The sequence below is a fragment of the Myripristis murdjan genome, chromosome 22 (genome assembly GCF_902150065.1).
Source record: "Myripristis murdjan chromosome 22, fMyrMur1.1, whole genome shotgun sequence".
Lineage (NCBI taxonomy): Eukaryota > Metazoa > Chordata > Actinopteri > Holocentriformes > Holocentridae > Myripristis > Myripristis murdjan.
Genome location: NC_044001.1, coordinates 19,181,967 through 19,207,490, shown reverse-complemented (window position 1 = coordinate 19,207,490; position 25,524 = coordinate 19,181,967). Strand labels below are relative to the sequence as shown.

At 43.6% G+C, this 25,524-nt stretch overlaps 1 protein-coding gene across 1 annotated transcript in view; it reads left to right on the top strand.

The window, feature by feature from the left end:
• The window catches only part of LOC115380742 (ryanodine receptor 3), a 115,707-nt gene that overhangs the window by 76,734 nt on the left and 13,449 nt on the right, over positions 1-25,524 (top strand). The window contains exons 42-81 of the mRNA XM_030081942.1: positions 626-758; positions 2,016-2,119; positions 2,327-2,462; positions 2,793-2,979; positions 3,500-3,608; positions 3,721-3,841; positions 4,518-4,691; positions 5,619-5,835; positions 6,154-6,244; positions 7,099-7,239; positions 8,026-8,189; positions 8,327-8,405; positions 8,753-8,842; positions 8,957-9,103; positions 9,243-9,305; positions 9,468-9,543; positions 9,841-9,964; positions 10,795-10,910; positions 11,058-11,125; positions 11,214-11,335; positions 13,089-13,138; positions 13,941-14,001; positions 15,066-15,304; positions 15,759-15,840; positions 15,943-16,073; positions 16,250-16,573; positions 16,913-17,153; positions 17,295-17,382; positions 17,500-17,592; positions 19,006-19,176; positions 19,780-19,839; positions 19,943-20,077; positions 20,669-20,781; positions 23,217-23,313; positions 24,357-24,466; positions 24,776-24,827; positions 24,930-24,983; positions 25,074-25,173; positions 25,257-25,336; positions 25,421-25,497. Of these exons, the coding sequence (XP_029937802.1) occupies positions 626-758; positions 2,016-2,119; positions 2,327-2,462; positions 2,793-2,979; positions 3,500-3,608; positions 3,721-3,841; positions 4,518-4,691; positions 5,619-5,835; positions 6,154-6,244; positions 7,099-7,239; positions 8,026-8,189; positions 8,327-8,405; positions 8,753-8,842; positions 8,957-9,103; positions 9,243-9,305; positions 9,468-9,543; positions 9,841-9,964; positions 10,795-10,910; positions 11,058-11,125; positions 11,214-11,335; positions 13,089-13,138; positions 13,941-14,001; positions 15,066-15,304; positions 15,759-15,840; positions 15,943-16,073; positions 16,250-16,573; positions 16,913-17,153; positions 17,295-17,382; positions 17,500-17,592; positions 19,006-19,176; positions 19,780-19,839; positions 19,943-20,077; positions 20,669-20,781; positions 23,217-23,313; positions 24,357-24,466; positions 24,776-24,827; positions 24,930-24,983; positions 25,074-25,173; positions 25,257-25,336; positions 25,421-25,497 (4,820 nt within the window). The remainder of the gene's footprint in view (positions 1-625; positions 759-2,015; positions 2,120-2,326; positions 2,463-2,792; positions 2,980-3,499; positions 3,609-3,720; positions 3,842-4,517; positions 4,692-5,618; positions 5,836-6,153; positions 6,245-7,098; positions 7,240-8,025; positions 8,190-8,326; positions 8,406-8,752; positions 8,843-8,956; positions 9,104-9,242; positions 9,306-9,467; positions 9,544-9,840; positions 9,965-10,794; positions 10,911-11,057; positions 11,126-11,213; positions 11,336-13,088; positions 13,139-13,940; positions 14,002-15,065; positions 15,305-15,758; positions 15,841-15,942; positions 16,074-16,249; positions 16,574-16,912; positions 17,154-17,294; positions 17,383-17,499; positions 17,593-19,005; positions 19,177-19,779; positions 19,840-19,942; positions 20,078-20,668; positions 20,782-23,216; positions 23,314-24,356; positions 24,467-24,775; positions 24,828-24,929; positions 24,984-25,073; positions 25,174-25,256; positions 25,337-25,420; positions 25,498-25,524) is intronic.

Genomic DNA, 25,524 nt, shown 5'->3' with positions numbered 1-25,524 from the left:
GAAAAAGTTAGTTTTTTTAGTGTGGCTTTCTTCATGATCAATTGTGTGCGTATGTTTGCCGGGTGCACTAATGAAGACGTGGTCCCAGTAGGTGGGCTTTCTCCTCAGGCTGACAGCATCAGACTCTAGGATGGAGGGCAGGGAGGGCACAATGCAGATGGCTTGCTGTGTGAAGGTGTCAGGCCTTTTTAGACGTTAATTAGGAAACAAGGCATGTGGGGGAATTTATAGCAACAAGCCTGGAGGAAGCCAAATAGTCATTAGATTAAACTGTGTACCCCAGAATATAGCAGCACCCTCTCCAAATCAAGCTCTCTTTCGCTATCAAATTACTGTTGTTTGGAGTGACAAATTCTCAGCAGAACCTAAGAACATGGCCTGCTATTTGTGTACACATCTTATTTCAAGACTGAAACGTGCCATCTGCTCTTGCCTGTTTATTTCTGTGTTCTGTAATTTGTGACGTGTTTCTGAGTCAGGACATTATTCTTATTCTGAAAAACAACGCTCCTGTTTTTTTTCCCCTTCTTCGTTATGAATTGAACACGTTGCATCTTGTGTTCAAAATCAAACCAGACAAATGTTTAACCTTACCTTTGCTTGGTCTTTATGGGCCCTCCCACAGGAAATTGCCTTCCCCAAGATGGTGGCCAGTTGTTGTCGCTTCCTGTGCTATTTCTGCCGGATCAGCCGACAGAACCAGAAAGCCATGTTTGACCACCTTAGCTACTTGTTGGAGAACAGCAGCGTGGGCCTGGGTGGGTATGCAAGGCTCCCTCGGGTCTCTATTTGGCTTCAGCTACAGCAGTGATACTGTACACCCTTGTGGATAAGCCCATTGAGTCCTGGGGCAAAGCTCTCCACATTATTTTACTGGATGAACACTAAACAACACAATCAAGAAAAGACTTATGGTAATCCTACAGTAAGTTTTGTTGGGATGTTGTGCAAATCTACAATCTACTACTGAACATCTTGTGGTAATATTTTAGTGACTCCATAGAGGATAAAATAACACTATAAAGTAGGATAAGGTCACTGGGATGTAAGTCCTTATATAAGCAGAAATGAGCAAGGATATTATTGTTTCTTTTATGTTAGGGCTTTTTGCCTTCTCATGCTGGCTGTCATGTTTTATTGTGAGAAAATCGACACATGTCAGTACTTATGCTCTGACATAAGGGACAACCATCCTCTAGGGTGTAAGAAAGAAGGATACCTAACGTTCTGACGGCATCCACATCATTATGGGTGATACACACCCACATTAACGATGTCACAGGGCCTGTTCTTTAGCTGTGAGCCTGCATATATTAGCCTCACACCTGAGGAAAGGTGTGAATGTGCATGTGTGTGTGTGTCTGTGTGTGAATGTGTGTGTGCGTGCGCGCATATGTGTGTGTATGAGTGCTGTGAATTCATCGGGAAACAGAGTGACTCATCCCCCATTCTGTTAGAAGATGGCGATGCCACAGTCTCAGTGTGCACCCCACCGGGGAGAGAGCATGTCTCCCCTGGATACACACACACACACCTACACACACAAACACACACACACACAGATTGCTCATAAGACAGAGGACAATATATGCACAAAGTCATTTGCTCAATTAAACATGAAAATGCAGTTTTAAAAAAATCAGTTCACATTAAAATGCAGTTTCCAGAAAAGCCTACAATGTACAGCATATCTGTCGAGTAATAATGGCTGCAATCAAAGATCTAATCTGATCTGACTGGAGGAGCATTAGTATGAGTGTCCACTCCCCAGTGCAAAGAGGAAGAGGAAACTTTCCTTTAACATCCATGTTAGCCAGCTGTTACCAAATTAGCTGCTTGTAAGATTTGGAAAGAGTGGAAACACTGCCCCCTGCTGTCTGCTCTCCCCTACACAGGAAAGCAGCTCAAAACCGATTGATCCAGCAGCACCTTGTTGCAGTGTAAAGGAAGGCACAAACGAGTTGCCTGTGGAGATGTAAGGTCAGTAAGTGACCTGTGTGTGTTTTCTGTCACAGCTTCACCAGCGATGAGAGGCTCCACTCCTCTAGATGTGGCCGCCTCCTCGGTGATGGACAACAACGGCCTGGCTCTGGCACTGGAAGAACCTGATCTGGACAAGGTGGGACTTCAACCTCACTTGCTCTCTGTGTCTTGAATTTTGCGTACCGTGCAATCCAGCTGTTTGATTCAGAGGCTAATTTGTCAAGTTTTTTTAAAATATACACTAGCGTTGTAAGCTCGAGTCAGAATGAGATAACCGAGCTGAAAGTGATGCATAAATCCAGGCTGAATCAGTTAAGGATAGTTATGGTTGATGCACTTGCAGGTGGTGACCTACCTGGCAGGCTGTGGTCTCCAGAGCTGTCCCATGCTTCTGGCTAAAGGCTATCCAGACATCGGCTGGAACCCCATCGAGGGAGAACGTTACCTCTCCTTCCTGCGGTTTGCCGTTTTTGTCAATGGTATGGCGGTTGTTTCTCTCCCCACGCTCTCTCTCTCTCTCCCTCTCTTTGTTTGCCTCCCTCTCTGTAGAGGAAGTGTGTCGAGTGGCTGGCTAATTATCACCCAGCATAGGTCCAGCAAAGTTTGAAAGCCCTCCATCTTGTTGCTAGAGGCAAATCCTGGTTGGAGTTCTAGCCTGAGGCTTAGAGCGAGTGGCATGTGTGTGTGTGAGTGTGTGAGTGTGACAGAGAGAGTGAGTATTTTGTATTACTGCTGATGTTAATCCTGCATTTGTTTGTTTATATGATTGGATCCATGTCCATCCACATGGTTGTTTGTGTGTACTCCAGGCGAGAGCGTGGAGGAGAACTCCAGCGTGGTGGTCAAGCTGCTGATCCGTCGCCCCGAGTGTTTCGGTCCGGCGCTGAGGGGTGAGGGAGGGAACGGCTTGCTGGCTGCCATGAAGGAGGCCATCAAGATATCGGAGACACCTGCTTTGGATCTGCCGGGCTCCGTACAGGGAGTCAGCTCTGATGTGTAAGACACAAAAAAGCGAGCAGGCCTTGTCAAATCAGTGTTGATGACTTACAGCTAAGATTTGATGCTTATCCCTCTCTTAACTGTGTCTTTCGCAAGAGGCTGTTTGACAATTGTTGATGAAGGTTTTCAGTCATCCAGGTGATGATATATCTACAAGTAGTAAGACAAAGGCAATTTGATCTTTTGCTAAATATTAAGGATTTTGCTACTGATTCAAAAAGCTTCCTCGGTTCTAACTTGACAGGGAGTTTTCTGACATTCACGCCTTTGTGGTGATATTAGAATTTGAAGGTGTGTGTCAAGGTGTGAAAAGCCCAGGAAGGTTTAAATACTGAGGAACTCCCTTTGCACATTAGAATTAATGAGGCTGCTCAGATGGGGGGCAAAACATCTTCAAGGTTACACAGAAAGTTCCCTTTGACTTACTGTTTGGAGATATGCTTTTTTATAATTTTTTTCTTCTTCCACTCTCTCTCTCTCTCTGTCCTCTCTGACCCTCCACCTTTCCCATCAACAGGTCTGCTGAAGGAGATGATGAGGAGGAGGTGGTTCACATGGGCAATGCCATCATGTCTTTCTACTCTGCCCTCATTGACCTGCTGGGACGCTGCGCCCCGGAGATGCATGTATGTTTGATAGATATATCACACAGTTTGATTACTATTTTTTTTTTCTCTTTGCTTTGAACATCTTCTTACTTCTCTTTCCCATTTTTGTCTATTTTCTTCCCTCCTTCAGCTCATCAACAAGGGGAAAGGTGAAGCCCTACGTATCCGAGCCATCCTGCGCTCTCTGGTGCCCACTGAGGACCTGGTGGGAATCATCAGCATACCACTCAAAATGCCCATCATCAATAAAGGTACTGCTTCCCATGTTCGCTCCGTTAAAACAGAACAGCAGCATGCAACATGTACTCGGCTGTCAATCGGAGGCCACATCACATCCATTTGCATCACACCGTGGGATGTCTAACTCCTGTGAAAGCACAACAGCGACGAAACTCCGAACATTCGGTGCGAGGCGGAAGGTTATCGATTTCATTTTGCTGCTCATGCCTTTTTAATCAGCACAATGCTTTACTGCACACTCCCATAGCTCTGAGTAAGCCAGATCATTTCTATAGCGGGCTGTCTTGCTCTATTGATTGATCTGCGTAAGCATAGCGACACTCGGCTCTTAAATTTGCTGCTGTGAGCGCTACCGCCTGCCTGCCACATGATGAGTTCTGTCGAGAGGCCAAGATCAGAGGCAGCGAGCCGTAGCTCCACCAGAAAACTCTCATCCACAAGCTGCACGCTGCATGCTGCCTAATGAATACACATTGCTTTCCTAATCAGAAAAGACTGGGTATTATATATACTGTGGGCTGCTCCCAATGGTTCCACTGCCTCACAACTGTGTGGATTATGCACAACTCAAAACGTGGTGAAAAAAAATTGTATGTATGTCTAAAAAGCAGCTGTGTTATTCCAGTTATCTGTTTTTCCCCTCTGATTGTTGCTCCTCTCTGTCTTCTCTTGTCCTGTCTCTCTCAGATGGGTCGGTGACAGAACCCGACATGTCCGCCTGCTTCTGTCCAGACCACAAGGCCCCCATGGTTCTGTTTTTGGACAGGGTGTACGGCATTGAGGACCAGAGCTTCCTGCTCCACCTGCTAGAAGTGGGCTTCCTGCCTGATCTGAGGGCCGCCACCTCTCTGGATTCGGTAGGTTGGACCATGTTGGATGCCTCAGGGAAAGGCACTGGCCAGTCTCTTTAACGTGAACTTCATCAAGGAGTCTCAGGATCAATATCATCTGGCAACTTTTTATACTAATGAACAGATCCTCAGTAAGCCGTGGTTCAAGTTTCTCTCAGGTTTATTAGGCAAATCTCAATCAGTTCAAGCAAACAGTCACAGAACAGAAACCTGGCTCACTGAACCCGAACACTTTTGAATCCTTACTGGATGCAAATGAACAAAATATGTTAAGACCTTTATTTAATCCACAGCAGGGGACAAAGAAATAAATGCATTTCAGCATTTAGCCCTCATCAGCGTTTCTGAGTGTACCGCAGTGAGTTATTGTATCAAGGGAGCATGGGAGCTGGAGCCCCTGGGTGTGTGTGTACATGTTGTGTACACTGTGTACAGTACAACAGCAGCGGGGGTTCAACCTCTGGAGATTCCTTGGACAGCAAGAGGAGAGATCTTGAGGGCTGGAATATCCATGGATTTGTTTTAGGTTTGGAGGTCCCTGAGGCGGCCGTCGGCCCCGGTCAACAGTGTTAATGTGGCAGGAGCTAAGAATAACGCTCAACCCCCAGCTGTCCTCGCTGACAGGCAAAACACAGTGTTGATCCATTCTGAGCTGCACTCAAGATCCCATACTAATTCAATCCATCCAGTACAAGTGACAATTTGATATCTGGAAGCTGTTTGTGGGTATATATAAGAGTATTACCTTAGTCCCCTCAGCTTAGCTTGGTAAATCTGTTTTCATTCCATGTCAGCAACATCTTGCATTACAAGATCTTGATATATTTCCCCATTTGACCTGGTCATTGCATATACTCATCTCTTATTTTAGATGAGGTGACGTCCGTGCGTTGACATTGTATAACTCGAACGACCCTCGACCTCTCTTTGCAGGAAGGCCTGCGTACGACTGAGACAGCCCTGGCCATGAACCGCTACATCGGCTCAGCCATGCTACCCCTCCTCACCCGCTGCGCCCCCCTTTTCGCTGGCACCGAGCACTACGCCACGCTCATCGACTCCACCCTGCACACCATCTACCGCCTGTCCAAGGGCCGTTCGCTCACCAAGGCCCAGAGAGACGCCATCGAGGAGTGCCTGCTGGCTGTCTGCAAGTGAGCAGCATACGCACGACCCACCGTGCTAGCCGAGTTGAATAAAGTTTCCCCAGGCGGATTACGCACGGCCGAGACTTTTGTGTGAACCAACGCCAAATGGCCGCGGTATCTCAGCTCACATGAATAAAAAAGCTCAACAGTGAATTTTATTACTCTCTTCACGTCATCCTATTAATATGCAGGCTCTTTCCCTGCAATATCCACGCTTATTAATTCTTTAATAAGTCAGAGAGACAAAAATGGTCAGAGTGTGACGATGCCATTGGGAAAGCCAGCCCCGGGCTGCACTCTTATCTGTCTTTCATTATTCTGCAGGCACCTTCGTCCCTCCATGCTGCAGCAGCTCCTGCGTCGCCTCGTCTTTGATGTGCCCTTGCTGACCGAGTACTGCAAGATGCCTCTCCGGGTGGGCAACGTCTTCCTCACTTTTCCCATCATGTTCTCTGTTTTTTTAAGCCCTTATCCGTCTTTTATCTTCACTCACTCTCATTTTCACAGTTGTCTGCCACTGTCTGCCACAGTTTCTGTTCCTTTGTGTCTGTATTGTTTGTCTCTTGCTCTTTCCATTTTCATTTTTTCTGTCATTTTTCTTTTGTTTTCCTTTAACCTCTGTTGCGTCAGTGTGGTAGCAGCACGGTCACGCTCTACTACCTCAGTTTATTAGATTGTCAACCTGCTGGGTGGTATAGACAACGTTTATCAACCACCTCCACTGTGCTATACGGTCTACCATAATTTCTGTTCACCTCTCTCCCTCGCTCTCTTTCACTCACACACCTTCACCTACATGTGCTCACTCGCATGTAAACACATGGACAGGGTCAGATGGAGTCACGTTAGTCAGAAGTTGGCTAGGAGGCCAGCTACTGGAGAAAAAACAACAACAGGGTGAACTGTGTGACTGATTAAAAGCTTGTTGGCTTCAGTGTTCCACGAAGTCTGTCTGGCCTCTGGAGAGCAATGCTGGAGATGTAATAGCAGGCAACTGGCTTACGAAACGGTGACCACAGTTGTTCTCTGTTTCCATGCTTACATTTGGATTTCATTTAAACTAGCATGGAAGAATTGATTTCCCTTGGTGTATCATGCATGGCACTCTGCCATTGTGTTGGGAGAATGTGCATGAGTGTATGTGAGTGAATGTGTGTACGAATGTCATGGCTGTGGTTCAACATAATGGCAAAACCACAGCTGACCCATTCATAAGTCTCGTCAGAGTTCTGTGTCTCTTGACCTTTGCCCTCTCTGTGTCCTCCCCAGCTGCTGACCAATCACTACGAGCAAAACTGGAAGTATTACTGCCTGCCTTCGGGCTGGGGCAGCTACGGCATGGCGTCTGATGAGGAGCTGCTCCTCACCAAGAAGATCTTCTGGGGCGTGTTTGATTCTCTCTCTCAGAGGGTGAGGAGCCGCTCATCAGAAACATCATGGCTCTCCGCTAAGCCATCACAGGCCGATAACAAACAGACCGAATCAGGCACTGCCATCTTTGATCACAAGGCTCTGACCCTGTTATTACAGAAGGCCACGTAATTACGGAATGGCAACTACAGACCTTTTAGGTTCTTTTTTTGTCTGATGATCTTTGTTTCTATTAAATTTTACTTCTAAGAATGCCTCATTGTCTGAGGAGTAGACATTTACATGTAGTTGGCAAAATGCTGGCATCCACTATATGCTAAGAAAATATTATGTGCTGACTAATTTGGACCTGAGTTTTTGATTGCATAATATCATGAATGTGTGATTGCACACTGTTAATTTTTGTTGTTTTTTGTTTTTTCAAGTTCTTTTTATAATGCAGAGCCCTGGATTCAGCACAGCTCTGTAAATGCACACCCATGAAAGTAGGCTGGTTAGAGGGCTGGCTTGAAAATGTCAATATCTGGATAGCCATCATTGATCCAAACCCTCGAGCAGCTCGGTCCCTCAGCTCTTAGAATAATTCTGCGTTTATATCCATTATCTGCCAGCCCCTCCATGGTCACTGTTAGACTGGAAAGGCTATATGGCTTCATTTTAGAGGTTACATTAAAAATGAAAACAAGCTTAATATCTTAATTTATTTATTAATCTCATTGGTTAAAGCACAATGTGATTTGCATAAGTGCGCTGTAACAGAGTATAGACTTAGAATTGGCTATTTTACATTCTAAAGGGATTTTTAAAATTTCTCTTTCCTTGCAGAAATATGACCCGGAGCTATTCAAGATGGCCATGCCTTGCCTCAGCGCCATAGCTGGAGCTTTGCCACCGGACTACGTGGACGCCTCCATCAGCACCACTGTGGAAAAGCCTGTTTCTATAGACGCTCAGGGCAACTTTGACCCCAAACCCATCAGTACATCTAAGTATGCCACACTGCCATGCACAGTGCATGGTTTTTAAGCATTATGACAATGCATTTACATACACTTTCTTCAAGCATGCAAACAACTTGTGTGCTAGACTTTCAGCTTGGTGAGTAATTGTCACACTCCTTTCACAGCATATCTCTTCCAGAGAAGCTGGAGCACTTTGCCAACAAATATGCTGAGCATTCCCATGACAAATGGTCAGCAGAGAAGGTAAGATGGAAGCTGAGACACCCTGCTGGGGAAAATGTGTTTCAAATACTGTGATTTTAGCGTTTGCTTTAGAATTTATAATTTCTTGCAAGGATATTGGCCTTCATGTATTATTTTGGCTCAGATGAAAAAGTTAACTAGTACTGGATTGAGTAATATCACAGTGTTATTCCCTGTGGTGGTTACTATGAAATGGGTTACAGCCAGAACTGGGTGAATCGTGACTCTTAAAATGTGTTGCACGCACCAACCTAATCTCTTACTCAGTCTTTCAGAAGATTAACTCTGTCTTTAGGGAACTCTCAAGACAAGATTGCTTTCAGCTAAGCACTGTGTTTGTGCCTCAGGTGTTGCTGGGATGGAAATATGGAGACTGTGTGGATGAGAAGGCCAAGACTCACCCTCAGCTGAGGACCTACAAAGCCCTTACAGAGAAGGTACAGTAGGAGCATGGAGAACATTAGATGTGTGAAAAAGGACACAGTTCAGACATGATTTGTCATAGTTTCTGGATTTATTCCTTGTTTCCCATTTTCCTTTTTGTGTTTCAGGAGAAGGAGATCTATAGATGGCCAATAAGAGAGTCTCTGAGGAGTATGTTGGCCATGGGCTGGAACATCGACAGGACTAAGGATGGAGAGAGCATGTCTCAACAGAGGGAGAGCGAGAAGATGCGAAAGATCTCTCAAACCTCACAGGTACAAAGAAAAAGACATGTACATCTCTAACTATAAACTACGTGTGCTGCTCTTACAAAAAACCGTGTCACTGTGAATCTACCTCTTGATGATCGTCTGCCACAGAATGCTCTGTCTCTTTGCATTTGAACCTCAACAGGCAAATGGTTTCAATCCTAGCCCGATAGACACAAGCAACGTGGTTTTGTCCAGAGAGCTGCAGGTGAGTGACTCCACGTTGGCTTCAATGTACCTTCTTATATTGAATGATCTATTAATCTGAATATAAGATGAATAGCAATATTTCATCTCAATATGCTAATGTCTCATGTGGGCGGGGAAAGTGTTCCTCCCTGAGATGTGTCTCTTTTGCCTTTGATCCAAGGGCATGGTGGAAGTGGTGGCTGAAAATTATCATAACATCTGGGCCAAGAAGAAAAAGAGTGACCTTGGAAGCAGAGGTAATTTGCTAATGAAGCCAATCATAGATGCGTGTCAGAAAGAGACACACACAAGACGGAGAGCGAGCAGGACTGTGTCTGTGTGAGACAGTGTGGGTGTATGTGTGTGGTTGCTGGAGTGTGTTTATGTGTGCCTGTGAGCATATGCATACGCCTGTCTCTAGACGGTCTTCACTGAATAGGTTCAGCTGAGCGGTGCAGCTCCTCCATTACACCATCTGCCATCAAATTGAGACACTCAGTAGACAGCTATGGCTGATAGGGCCTGATTGAACACCGGGCTGTCTGCTGTTTCAGGTGGGGGAACGCACCCGCTCTTGGTGCCCTATGACACTCTGACAGCTAAGGAGAAGGCCCGCGATCGAGAGAAGGCCCAAGACCTGTTTCGCTTCCTCCAGATCAATGGCTATGCCATCACAAGGTCAACACACACAGCATGTCTGTCTGAATGCATCACCACATTGTTGATCTGCAGGAAACCTCATCACTTTCTGATTCTGCTGTTCCCTTATCTGCCCACCACATGTTGAAAATCTAGTTAAAGTTGTAGTAATCCAAAGTTGGTGTTGGTTTTTATTCACACCAGGCACACAGATGTTTTTAGTGTTAATCTTATATTCATACAATGAGCCCAAGTCTCAAAACGTAAGCCTTAAAGTGCCCCTCCAGTCATTTATTAAGCTCATAAAAAGCCCCTAAAAATCTCTCTTCGTCATTATTACATATTTAGATTTTTTTTTCCAGGAAAAAGCATCCCCTTAGTGCCTTAAATGTATTGCTGAACCTTGCCCTGATTAAACATGTGCAGATCTATGAATATGCAAATAGTCCCCGTCTACCCCCTGCCTGCTCACACGCTGGCTTGTGATCGGAGCTCGGTTCCCGTCCTGCGACAGCCATGAATATTGCACCATATTTCATAATCTAACCACGAAAAAAATGTTTTTCAGCAGATGTCTTAGTTACACTAGTGTTGTGTCAAGCAGCCATTTCAAGCCATTTCCTAGTTGGTCTTGATCAGCAGTCCAGCTCTACAACTGGTGAAGCTGCTGCAGTCAGTCAATTGACAGGATTGGCTGTCAGATTTATGACTCAATCAGCATAATCAAAGTCAGACATTGTAAGGGACTTAGACATAAGAAGAACACAGTTTGGAGCGGAGGTGCACTTTGAACAAAAACTATGTAAAAGAAATCTGTCATTAGTGCTGTCAAATTATTGATTGAAATCTTACATTTTACCATGTTGCAGAGGTCTGAAGGACATGGAGCAGGACTCCTCTTCCATGGAGAAGCGATTTGCCTATAAGTTCCTCAAGAAGCTGCTCAAGTATGTTGACTCAGCCCAGGAGTTCATCGCCCACCTGGGTAAGATCATAATGCATGAGACATAACTAGAGGAGACAGTTACTCCTGGTACTTACTATTAAGTCTTTGTTTTCATGTTTCATTTCATATTTCATATTATTTGTTCACTTCATAATGTTTTTTTTTTTCATTTTCTTCTCAATCCAGAGGCTATGGCTGCCAGTGGAAAAACAGACAGGTCACCTCATGAGCAGGAAATCAAGTTTTTTGCCAAAGTAAGTGTGTGATATAAAAACGAGTGCTGTAAATTACTTATTCCTGTAGACCTGATTTGATCTCACAGTCATTGTTGTTCTCCCTCAGGTCCTTCTCCCTCTCATCGACCAGTACTTCAAAAATCACTCTCTGTACTTCCTGTCCTCGCCCAATAAAAACCTGAGCAGCTGTGGCTATGCCTCCAACAAGGAGAAGGAGATGGTCTCCAGGTACACGCGCTATGACATTAACGCAGTCTGATTCATTACCAAAACTTCAAGGATCTTTGCAGGGCATGGCAATGTGTGCACAAAACACACACGACTGTGACCTTATTTGCTTCCACTAGGTGGTCTGTACGGGAATCAGCTGGGACTAAACACAGCCCCCCGACAGTTTTTGTACTAAAATAGAGACCTATTGTACAGAAATGCAGCACTATTTTTAGCATGTTGCAGAACATACAAACACACACACACACAGTCTTCAGAGACAGTTGTAAGGGCTCTGAGGAACACATATAGAATCGTCCTAGTTGAACAACATCCCATGTTCTTATGCCTACAATTAAACAGAGATGGTGTAGTTATAGGATAGTCACTGGAGACTGTCTGGCTGCTCCTCAAATGCTAGCTTCACAATAAAGCAGAAGCATTCACTTAATAAAATAAGTGAATGAATAACAGCAAACCTTCATTTGAATAACATCAGCGGACCTATAAATCATACTAACCTAGTTATAGCTACAGAAGATGCCAAGTCAGATGTATCTATGAAATTACAGCCAGCACTTTATAATAATCTTTATTTATGCTTTATTAAGTAATACACAGCAGTATTTTTGTTGATCACCACAGTTCAGCTGCCATTTTTGCTTTTTGCACAGTGTTCTGGACATAAAATGCAGTATGACGCACTTGGCACAAGGAATGATGGAGTTGTAATTCTGCATCATTTTAATAAAAAAGAATTTAATTATTAAAATGCAGCTGTGTTGGGGAATTTCGGAACCCAGCAACTATCTGATGACGATTAAGCCTCTTGGAGAGAGCTTCTGGCAGTGTAATTTACGTTTCTTAGTACATTGATGCAATTTTTTAGATTTTGAGTGTTCATTTTGTCTTATTAGTTAGGGGTAGGGTTAGGTTGAGATAAGGGTTGTGGTTATGGTTATGGCTAGGTATTACTTGGTTATGACTAGCTTTAGGGAAAGGCTGTAGAGAATTAATCTAGTACAGGGTTAAATGCTGTTGCTTTACCAGGAAGTGGAAACATCCAGTGTAGCTGCTGGCTGCTCACTTCTGTTTCCCTTTCCCTTTCCCTTTCCGTTTTCTTTCCTTTTTCATTTAATTACAAAAGTTGAATGTTTCCCCACACAATACACAAACATTGCTACTTGTTGTAGGTATTTTAGGTCCAGACAAATTTTCTGCAAATTCGTTCTTCCTTTTTCGCTCCCCACACAGACTGTTTACCCGCAAAAAAAACCCCAAAACAAAACACTTCTAACTAGTCTTGTTAACTAAACAGATACCGCTGTTCCACCTACCAGAAAGTCTCCCTTCCTCTGCCGGTCATACACCGTACTCTTTGGCTATAACTCACATGCTTATAGTGCTACACTGCATTTCTATGCTTTCTCAGCTGTAACTCTCTCCAGCTCCCTCTTAACTTCCCGTGCACTCAGGAATTCATATTTACTTTGCTTTGTATCTTTATAATAAATCTGTGTCATGCTTGAATAGATTCATTCTTTGACCATCTTGGGAGCAGAGCCACAGCCCCAAATTGAACTGTAATACCATTTGTCGCAATGAATGGTTTTATCTCATGATCAGTGTCCAGACTGAGTTTAAGTTGTAGAAAAGGCTGCTAAATTGCTATGTATGTCTGAACCGTTTTCCCCATCTTCTGTCCTTGTATCTACTGATTGTGATTCATTCATCCCCTTTCTTTTCCCTTTTCTTTCTTTCACACTTCTAGCCTGTTCTGTAAATTGGCAGCTCTTGTCAGACATAGGATTTCCCTCTTTGGTAAGCTGATTACTCCTCACTGGACAGCAGTATGTGTGTGTGTGTGTGTATGTGTGTGTGTGTGTGTGTGTGTGTTTCTACGTATGTGTGTATGAGAAAGAGAGAGGAGAGAGAGAGAGAGAGAGAGAGAGAGAGCTCATTCATTCACCAGTCTGTCCCAAGCTGTTTCTGTTGAGTGACTTTGGCTTGCGCAGTCTTTCTCACACTGTGATGAATAGGCATCTCTTCTTCAGTGCTGCATTGCTCTTAAAAATACGGTTTGAGTGCACAACAAGCCAAAATGCTGCCTGTGTAAGATATTATGGAGATACTCTAATACTGGAACATTCAGATGCAAAACTGCAGGAAGCTCTTGAGCCCCCAGTGGCTGGAGCGCTGCCACTGCAATGATGACATGAGCCTCATTAAGATCTTGAGACTTTGAGTTTGATATTGGATCAGCTGTTATGTTTTTCTGTTTTTTGCTCACATCTTTTTGATTCTCTGTTGAACATTTTGGAATGCAGTGGAAAACATCATTATCTCTCTCTCTATATATGTATATATGTATTACTGATACTGTAGAGAGACGTTGTATAATACAGTCTTCTTCTTCTTCTTCTTCTTCTTCTTCTTCATCATCATTTTATATTGTGACTCATTTTATAGTGATTGTTTTTTTTTAACATAACTTTTTTTTGTTTGTTGCTGTGAGTGCATGTCAAAATGCACTTGATTTTGTATTGAGGTGCAGGTCTGTTATTGCTGGTGTTTCTGTTTCTGTGGCACTAAGCTGATGGCGTGTGTATGTGCTGTCTTGTAGGGAGTGATTCCACCACTATGGTGAGCTGTCTGCATATCTTGGCACACACCCTGGACACCAGGTTGGTACCAGTCTGTCAACATGTCAAACTTACAGGGAACTTGGCATCTCTTCGCCTTTGTTTTCCTCCCAATGCAAACTTTAAGAACTCTTACCTAAAGTCACCGTTTCAATTAACAGATGTTCAGGTAAAAGATGTTGTTTGAGAGGCCAATTAAAACTTTACATCAGCAGAAATGTTACTGTATGACTCTGAGTCTAACCTCTTTGGCACCCTCAAGAGAAGCATATTTGTCATGACCATTGTCTTATAAGCATTGTTATTATTCTGCTGTCTTCTGGGAGGCATTGACATTAACGAAGAGCAGCCCCTGGCATTTAAATAAAAAACAAACTCCATGCACTATATGCTGCCCAAAGCTTTTAATGTTCTTTAGAGACAGTGTGCTGTTTGCTAATGTAGCTCCCACATAATGAGGCTGAAATAGCAATATATTGAAGCCTTGTTGCTGAGGAGCTACAGTTGATGCCCACAGGCGCTGCCTTTCATTTCCCCTTCCCACAGGCTCCATCAAGGCTTAACAATGTGTAATTCATTTAGCAATATTATGAATTTTGAAATACCTTGCAGAAAACAGATAAACCAATCATGCTAATGCATCATGCTATTAGTCAGGGTCATATTTATAAGCACCAGTATTGGCAAACTCACCTTGGAACTAAATATCTACATAAGTCAGTGAATAAATCATTTATGTTTCAGCATTGCAGAGGAGGATGTGGAGGTCAAGGGGAGGCTCATAGCTCAAATTTCATGACCTAAGTCTTTAAGGACTGTGTGGGTGGAAGGAAATGCATATGGGAGTGTGTCCTACTGTGGGTAAACAGTGTTGTCCTTGGTGTACCAGCACAAATTAAGTCAGAGTTGACGTTATATTGTGATATTTCTGTTGAGTGATTGGATGGATATTGTGTTTGCACATGTTGGTCTTGTCAGGCTTGGCATCTTTCCATATTATATGTATTTCATGAGTGTCAAATACATCTATCTGTCTGCCTTATGGTTTATTATTATAGCCCTGCCTGTTGCTTTCAATCATAAATCACCCATTTGTGTTCCAACAGGACGGTGATGAAGTCAGGCTCCGACCTGGTGAAGGCGGGCCTGAGGACGTTCTTCGAGAACGCCGCAGAGGACTTGGAGAAGACCTTTGAGAACCTGAAGCTCGGGAAATTCACTCACTCCCGTTCCCAGATGAAAGGGGTGTCGCAGAACATCAACTACACCACCGTAGCGCTGCTGCCTATCCTAACCGCTCTGTTTGAACACATCACTCAGCACAACTTTGGAGTCGACCTGCTTTGTGAGTCTCGACAGCAAAGCGATGATGAAACACGCAAAGTGTGATGGGTTGAAGTGCCGAGTTACAGCGCATTGTGATGCAGTGTATTAGATTCTTTTTATCTCCTGTCTCTATCTCCGTCTGTGTGTAGACAAAAGCTCTAGGACAATACAGAACAGAAACTTAATACTGACACCACATTTTCTCCCTGTAGATGAGAAACTCTGACTAGCTTTTCAACCACTTTGTGGCACAGATTTGCATATCAGTGAGGAAAAACTGCTAAACTATTCCAACTCCCTAATGCTTTAAGAAGTATAGTTCATATCAATAATACAAGTATGTCTAAGTGTTTGCTAAATAATACATTAATTCATTTAATTGATGGCATCATTAACATAAGTGGTTGTGTTTAATATCATTATGGCAGTACATTAGGCAGCTCAGAAGCCTCATTTTTCTTTTTGTCTCTCAGTGGATGATGTCCAAGTGTCCTGCTATCGAATCCTGACCAGCCTCTATGCACTGGGAACTGGGAAAAACATCTATGTAGAAAGGTATCCTAGCTTACCGCTGTGTCAGTGGATCCAAGCTTCAGTAAAGAAATCCATTGACATTCAATGCAGCCGTCACCACTCTGTCTCTCGTGTGTCACCCAGACAGCTGCCTGCTCTTGGGGAGTGTCTGGCCACCCTGGCCGGGGCGATGCCTGTGGCCTTCCTGGAGCCGCTGCTCAACATGTACAACCCCTGCTCTGTTTTCAATACCAAGACGGCCCGCGAACGAGCCAGTGAGTCATACATTTATGCACATATGTTTGAGCTCTGTAGAAGGTACACTGAACCGCTATCTTTTTGGGTCTGTTTGAGTTTAATTATTTTGAGATATCTGTGTTCTGTGACACACTTGTGATACTTTTATGTGTGTAAGGACTGTCTAAACACGAGTCCTCTGTGGTCTTCTCAGTCCTCGGCATGCCAGACTCGGTGGAGGAGATGTGTCCCGAGATGCCGCGGCTGGACGGCCTGATGAAGGACATCAACGACATGGCCGAGTCCGGGGCGCGCTACACCGAAATGCCGCACGTTATTGAGGTGGTGCTGCCCATGCTGTGCAACTATCTGTCCTACTGGTGGGAGAGAGGACCTGAGAACCAGCCGAGCAGTGGGGGCAATGTGTGCTGCACCACGGTCACCTCAGAGCACCTCAGCGTCATCCTCGGCAACATCCTCAAGATCCTCAACAGCAACCTCGGCATCGACGAGGCGTCCTGGATGAAGAGGATCGCAGGTGGGCATGGGTCACTGTCGCAATGTTTTTAAGAGGGGATTATTTAGATTTTGTAACTAGCCCAAAAATCAAAGCCCTATACCTGTAGGCTACTGAAGTGCAGCACAATAAAATCAGTTTATGAATTAAAGACACAGACTTCCTCAAAACATGTTTGAGCAAAGCCTCCCCTGAATCTAGCTTTCCCTTAACCTTATGAGGATCCATTCCAGATATCCAGTTTGCCATATATTAGCTGGTGTGAAATTACTATTCGTTACCAGACAGCATTAAAACAAAACCAAAATTGTGCAGTTGTAACCAACATTTCTTCATCTGTATCTCACTGTGTGCATGCAGTGTACGTGCAGCCCATCATCAGCAAGGCCCGCGCGGACCTGCTGAAGAGCCACTTCCTGCCCACTCTGGAGAAGCTGAAGAAGAAGACGGTGAAGGTGGTGCTTGAGGAGGAGCTGCTGAAGGCCGACAGCAAGGGAGACACCCAGGAGGCCGAGCTGCTCATCCTGGATGAGTTCGCTGTGCTGTGCCGGGACCTTTATGCCTTTTACCCCATGCTGATCCGCTACGTGGACAACAACAGGTCTGCTCAGTGACTACTGGATAGTGGAGCTGTTTTAAAGGATGAGATGACAATATTAGAATATTTAGTTCCTTTTGTGTATATGACTTTTAATGAAAGCTGTAACATGAAACGTTATGACTGCTTGTTCATCCATTGCAGGTCCAGGTGGCTGAAAGAACCAGATGCTGACTCCAATGAGCTCTTCAGGATGGTGGCAGAGATATTTATACTCTGGTGCAAATCACATGTAGGTTCTCTCCTCCTACATTCATGCACTACAGATTCAGAATAGCAGGAGGCCATGATTAATTACGCCGCTGATATTGCGTATAGCGGTTTTCATTTGTTGTTTCTGTCCCTTTAGAACTTCAAAAGGGAGGAACAGAACTTTGTGGTCCAGAATGAAATCAACAACCTTTCCTTCTTGACTGGAGATAGCAAAACAAAGATGGCTAAGGTAAGTTTAAAAGGTGGTCGCTACTTCACAGAAGTCCCACCGCTGTGAGCTTTATTTCCCAATTCTGGAGTTTTCCAGTAAATGTCTCAGGCAACAGGATAACCCTGCCTCAATCATGTGTGAAGGCAATATGACTGACGATGGTAATGTCCCTCCAAGTTCTCCGGTGACTATGTTTGTGTCTGTGCTTGTATGTGACAGTGAGTGTGTGTGTGTGTGCCCACGTGCATATTATAAATGTGTTTATGCATGCATGTGTGTGACAGTGGAGGACAAAAAACATCCATCCCCCAATGGACAAAACACCAAATAATCACAACATTCCTCCATGTCCTCATGTCCCTTGCCAGCACTGCAAGGGTCAGAATGTATTTGTTGTTGTTTTATTATTTTTGTCATTTTTTTTGTTGTTGATTTGTTAAAAGACAAGCAAATGATTGTCTTTACAGTGCATGTCCACATTAAGACTGTGTCCCTACATGTAATTGTCCTCTCATCCTGTGTATCTGCCTTTGTCTTCCTCATACAGTCCCTTAAGGAGAAGGTAGAGTGTTGCAGTGCATGAGCTGTTAACCTGCCAGCTTATTGGCTTATATGCTCCTGTCACTAGGGCAGAACAGCCAATAGCCTGCGCCGCTGTGCTCTATATGTTATCACATATGATGTCATCTGATCTTTGGTGGCCTTTGCTGCATTCATCATCACGTCTGACATCATACCTCTGGTCATTCCTCATCGCCTCATGGGCGGAACACGTCTCATCTCGACTAATGAAATTCAGCCTCGCTGTAGCACATCATGTGATCACATGTCACTGGTGTGTTCGCAGGTGATGGATTGTGGTACACTGGTGTGTTTGGCCAAAAGCTGCCTCAAGCTATTTATGTTTCTATTAGTGTGTGTGTGTGTGTGTGTGTGTGTGTGTGTGCACATGTGTGTGTGTGTGCGTAAATGCTATAAATGAGCACTTTCCCTTAGCTAGATGCTCCAGTTTGCCTCCAGAGTGCAGTTTTCCCTCACTGGTAACATCTTACTATACTAATTGAGGCAAACTGCTTTTCAGCTGAGGTCTGAAACTTCTAACATGCTTCAGCAGTGCAGATTTGCGCCTGGCCACAGATTCTGCCGGTGTTGAGAAATAAATGCCTCAGTTCCCTTGGGCTTTTATGCAGACATGAGTGCTCTCACTGTGAAATAAGTTCCTGTAAAATAATTTTCTCAAGTTAAAGTTGTCATTCTAAAGACTGAAAGGAAGTGCTTTGGCGCAACATTAATCAGAGTTAAAAATGGAGAGATGCATTTGCTTTCAGATACATTACCTCAAAAGACCAACCTCTTTTGAGGCTGGTCTTCTCATAGCACGTTTCTTTAGCGTTCCATGCCTGGGTGAGGTAAATGTCATTTTGTTTTCAGTCTGGAGGGCAAGACCAGGAGAGGAAGCACAAGAAGAGGCGTGGTGAGTTCTACTCCATCCAGACCTCACTCATCGTGGCGGCCCTGAAGAAGATGCTGCCCATCGGCCTCAACATGTGCACCCCGGGGGACCAGGAGCTCATCTCCCTGGCCAAGACTCGCTATGCCCTGGTGAGACTCAACAGCCAGTCTTTACATGACCATGCACTAACCACACATTTGGTATTGTGTGTATGGGGCCATAGCCAAAACAAGGACTCACCTATTAAAATAGACACTGTTAACTGTTGCTTAAATCTCAAAATGATATATTTATTACCAACAAAAAGCAATACCCACGCTTAGAAAGTCAGTGATAGCACAAAGCTAAAACGGACCATGGTACTACTTAAAAATAATAGGCCACTAAAGTCACTGGATGATAAAATTATTACACTTCTACATAAGGGATCATCTATATTTTAGAGATATTTAAAAATCTTAAAGATGAATGATGGAAAATTGAATCATTAGAAGTAAGGACCCTTTAGACACAACTCCCAAAAAAGTGGAATAAGCTGGCAATTTTATGCTTAAGTCTACATGGTTCTCATCATCGGACTGAGTCACTGATGGATTATATGGTTATTCCACATTTTTGTCAATTGAGTGTAAAGGATCCTTCAATTAACCTCTGGCAATGCACCTTTAAATTGATTTTAAAAAAGCATTTGTGTAACACCTGAGGGTTATAACAAGTTGGTGTTTCATTTTTTTCTTCATCTTCTTCAACAGAAAGACACAGATGATGAGGTCAAAGACCATATTCGGCAGAATCTGCACCTTCAGGAAAAGGTGAGCAGTCAAGATAAAGTTCATGCATGGTTGCAAATGATTATGAGCTTCTCTGCCCTGTATGCGTCTGTATTTGACATCCTTTGCTGAAACACACTCTCAGTCAGAGGATCCTGCGGTAAGGTGGCAGCTGAACCTGTACAGAGACATAGTGATGAAGAACGAGGGGCCTCCAGACCCCGAGAAGGCCGTGGAACGAATCCAGAGAATTTCCGCTGCCGTCTTCAACCTGGAGCAGGTCTGAAACACTGGTCACTGGTTTTTGAGCAATCATGCATTACACATACAACACCTTTTGGACTGTGATTTAATGATGCAATGATGCGCAATTATAATTTTCTTAAAGGAACAGTTCACTTAAATATACAAAAAAGAGATATTTTCCCATTTACCCCTTGTCCAGTCTATCCATCCAGGTCATATCTGTGCGATTTGGTGAGGTTTCCAGGCTGCTGTGATCTCAGTACCATGGGGATGAAGGATGAAATGGAGAGAACTAGATCTATCTGCCTTCAAATAAAAAAAAACTCTTCACCTCCGAGTACTGTGGACCCTGCAGGTCATTGTTTTTGGAAAGAGCTGTTGCTGTTGCGTTTTGGACACCTACATTTTCAATGGTTTGTGCTCCACAAAATAATATCCATCATACCAGGAAACAGAGAAGATTGACTGGAGAGTGGAAACCTCACAAAATCACACAGATTTGGTGCAGTGGATAGATTGGACTACGGGTTTTGTATTTTGTCTTAACTGTAATTTGAGTTGCAGCTAAACACCTGAATTGTGAATGTGTACTGTCTTAATAATGGAATTCCTCTATTTATGGTAGGTGGAGCAACCACTGAGATCCAAGAAGTGTGTGTGGCAGAAGCTTCTGTCCAAGCAGAGGAAACGAGCAGTTGTAGCCTGTTTCCGTATGGCTCCCCTCTATAATCTGCCCAGGTATTACTGTGTATTATACACATGTAGTGCTTCGTCCTTTGGTTCTCAAATCACGTCCCTACACTGACCAGCCTTAATCAGATCAATTCTGTGGAGTTATTTGTTTTTTTTTTTCTTGCCTGTTATGAGGATTAAATCAGGGGGCGTCATGCTGTTTTGTTTGCTGTAAACTTGTGGGCCCGCAAAGCCCGTTGAGACTCTAAACAGTGATTTTGGGCTTGAAATAACCTTAAACTTGAAACTTCAGTCAAAAGATGGCACTGCATTAGCACAAAGTTCCCAAAGCTGCCCCTGGTACAGTAGTTCTAGCAGATGGGAGACTGTGTAGCATGTACTGTAGCATCACCTCTGTGCTTGCCAGCCAAAAGGCGCCGCACTCTCCCTCCTTCGCTCTGGCTCACGACTCTCATTCCTCTTCTCCCAGGTTCTGACCCTGCATTAACGCTCAGCCTCCCTCCCTCAGTCTGTAGGACAAATGTCGGGCCCGCAGCTGTTATCAAGGAATAGAAAAAAAAAGGACACTAGCAATTTCATGCCCCGCTGCTCTGTAACTCAATCACAGGAAGTCAGGCGGAGAGCAACGGTAGGGAGGAAAACAATTATAAGGCCCAACCTGGGGGTGGCCATCTTTAATATGTGCTCAGACGCGCCTGCTTGCCTGACAGCATGACTCATTCATTCACGGCTGGAATTGTTGTCAGTCGTGTGGAAGGTGGTGAGACAGTATTTATGATACAAGGATTATTAATAAGCACAGTGTGTCAGGTGTTATTGATTTTTGTCTGGAGCAATTGGACGATGACTTTCACTCAGTTTGTGGAATGGCTAATACATTTTTCTCCCGGCTTATATTGACACTCCCTCATTCTAGCACATTCAAATTTAGTTGATTATGTTAGGAGTTTGAAAACCACCTTGTGCCCTGTTTTATTCGTTTTTGTCTCTATTTAGCCTTTATGTTCTCTCTCTCTCTCCTGAATGTCACACTGTATTGTACCTCATCCCCTCAGGCACAAAAATAATAATTACTTCCTGAATGCCTACCGACAAATTTGGCTGGAGATAATGCATGAGAACACAGACTATGACAGTCTGCTCTCCATGCTGACGGTAATGTAACACTTACCCAACATTGCTCTGACCTCCCACTCCTTTCTTAACTCCCCCGCCCCTTCGTCCTCCTCCAGCCACGGTTTGTGCTACTTAACTCCCAATCTCAAAAAGGGTTCACGCTGGTCTTTCCACTGGTCCATCTGTACAGCACACCAACAAGCTGCACACAACGCATTGTTATTACAACAGTTCCCTCTAAGGCAGTGGTTCTCAAACCGTTGTTTCGTAGCGTACCCCCCTGTAAGAAACTTTTTCAACCAAGTACTCCCCTCACTTCCAAAAAGCATTTTGGCAAGGAAAGTAAAAGAAAATGAAAGTAAATAACATGTTTCTGTTCAGAGTCAGAATTCATCATGTCAGAAGTCTTTCATATGCCATGGGATCATAAATCCACCATGCAGAAAGAGAAAACACATTTGAGATAAATCCCATTATTTAAAGGGCCAAGTGATTTTTAATGTTTGGTCCATTTTACCCACATTTTACATTGCAACAAACCATGTTGCAAATCATGTGGGGGTTCTAAAAATTTCATTGCACATGATCACATTTTATTGTCAAATTAAATTTTTGGTTGAAACACCCACCTTGTAGTGTTCTGCTTCTCCATTTAACAAAGTTGTTGGCATTCATGGACTGCTAATTAAAGGAACTGATAATTGCCTCTGGAAAGAAAACATTCCCGTGGCAACTACTTTCCAGTGGAGGGACTGTTTCACTCTGCCCAATTTAAAAACCGTCAAAACACAACAGTGCTGCCATTTTTAGAAAAACTAATGTGGACGACTTTATTACAGTGATGGAATACTGGTGTGAAGAAAGTTTGAAATCCCTGAAAGTTCATTTTCATTTCATGGAGAAATTAATGAAAACCAAAAATAATCGGCAGTAAGAACAACAATAATAGGAAAAATGAAAAAAAAAAAAAAATTATATATATATATATATATATATATATATATATATATATATATACATTTCAACCATTTTACTATTTTTATTTGTTTTTCAAAATTGAAACCTCTCTCTTTTGCACACAGTATACTTATTTATAAGGTTGTATTGAAAATATGTGGCATAGACAGACATAGCTAATCCAAAGTTAACCAGTTTTATTAATGTAGGAATATTTTAGAGTTGTCTATAACCAGATTTTTAGAAATTTCCAGCACCCCCTGCAGTACTCCAGCATACCTCCATTTGAGAAACACTGCTCTGAGGTGGCCAGTTGGATATGCTAGTGCCCTCTACTAACCAGTATTAACTCTGGATCCACTCCGCTCCTGTCTAACCCAGGCTAATCTCCTCTCGCCCCTCCCCAGGCATCGCTCTATTAACCTCTTCCTCCTGGCCTATCAGAGAATTTGGATAGAGACAGAAGAGTACTCTTTTGAGGAGAAGCTAGTGCAGGACCTTGCAGTAAGTACTTATCTCATCCCATGGCACCCTCATGTACTGTGGGTACCTATGTGCCTTTGGTCAGGTGTGACCCCGACTCTCTCTCTTACTGTTGTGCCATTGCCACAAGTGCCTTGACAGCACGATGCTCACCAAGTGCCGCTGGCGCACAGTCAATCATCCATATAATGTTGCCCATGTGCCAACAGTACACCCATCTTTTGGCAAGCCTGGCATCACCGCTGATGTCAGTGCCAGCTCTGTAGTCCTAAAGCTGTTCCCAATCCAGCGGGGGTAAGAGAGCATCCGGCAGTGATGCTTCATCTTACCGATGAAATTTAAGGAAGCTGTCGTGTCTTTCCTAAATTTTCCTAAGTTTGCAGTGCCATGACATTTTGAGGAATTTGTTGTTCTGAAAGCAGAAGAAATACAGTGCACAACACATAGCAGCTTTCTTTACAACTTTGCATCAATTCCTCAAAAACATTAATCATTTTATTGCCCGTGAGAAACCACAATAGAGGTCGATTAACAACGGCTGAAACAACAAATTCTTTCTTCTGATTTGCAATAGAGTAGAAGGCGTCATGCATGGTCTCTTCTCTGGGATTAAGTGGTAGACGATGACAAAGTGTTAACTGGGCTCATGGAGAATCATGCTTAACTTCATCCTTCACTCTATAACCTTGTTAAGCACATACCTTGACACTCTGTTGTCTGGCTTGCGGTGTGTGTGTGTGTGTGTGTGAGTGTGTGTGTGTGTGTGCATGTGTGTGTGCACGTGTGTGTATATGCATAGATGTGCCTGTGGTATTGGTTTATTGCCTGCATGCTATGTATAACAGTCTTATATCTTACTGCTGTCCTATTCTGATACAACCCCTGCAGGTAAGTGACACATAGTGAAGAAACAATTGAAAATTAGTGTAGCTACACTTTATGCAAAGTCTTATGGTGCTTATTTCACAGATCTAGCATATTCTCTGTTAGTGAAGTTGCACGGCCTGTCTTGAAAGATGATTGTCTCCACGATTATGTGCACTAACATTTGTGTCTCTGTCCAGAAAACACAGCCCAAGGTGGAGGAGGAGGAAGAGGAAGAGGTCGACCAGCAGCCAGACCCTCTTCACCAGCTCATCCTGCATTTCAGCCACAATGCTCTGACTGAGTGCAGGTAAGTACACACTTTTCTCTCTTCACACCTGGCCACCTGGCATCAAGAGTTCACTCCATCTGTGCTGGGTAATATTTTTGGCCTGCCCCTCAGGTAATAAATGGCTGCATTAAACGAAATCATTGCCGTATTTTTTCGACACTGAGAGAGACTCGCAAGCAGTTTTGTCTCTGTAGTCTTGCTGTTAAGGTGGATTGCATGGGGATGAAAATACGATTACCCTTAAGTGCTTACTTTGGAGTTTGTCTGTATGTGTGCCACACACAGCAAGATGTAACCACCAGATATTTGTCTTCCCTGTCTACACAGCTCTTTGGAAGAGGATCCCTTGTATATTGCATATGCAGATATGATGGCAAAGGTATTTAACTTTTATTTCTTCTAATTGCTGATATTGAAATGTAAGCTGAAATGTAAGGGTTTTTTTGCATTGATTTTTTTTTTTTTTTTTTTTTTGTCTCAGAGTTGTGCCGAAGGTGAAGAAGAAGATGAAGAGGGGAAAGAAAAAACATTTGAGGTGCCAGTGATGTCTTGGAAATACTGTTCTGCCCTTTCGCTTTGTTTTTGAATCATATATAACATCTGTGCACATGATGTCACTCTACAGGAAAAGGAAATGGAGAAACAGAAGACACTGTACCAGCAGGCCCGGCTACATGACCGAGGGGCCGCAGAGATGGTGCTCCAGATGATCAGTGCAAGCAAAGGTAGAGGAACACACACTTTGCTATGTGCCTTCCTGCAGTCGAGCTTGGGGTGTAAATCACGGTGTATGATTTGTGGTCTTCAGGTCGACTTGGTGCTATGGTGACTTTCACCCTCAAACTGGGCATCTCCATTCTCAACGGGGGAAACATACTGGTGCAGCAGGTACACAGCTCTCTTCCCGCAGAATAGAGTTTGTATATTTACAGATAGAGTTCCACTGTTTACTGTACTTTTACCTTCATGCAGAAAATGCTGGACTATCTGAAAGAGAAAAGGGATGCTGGCTTTTTCAAAAGTTTATCTGGACTGATGCTGTCCTGCAGGTAAGGGAGTCATAACCGGCTGTTCAA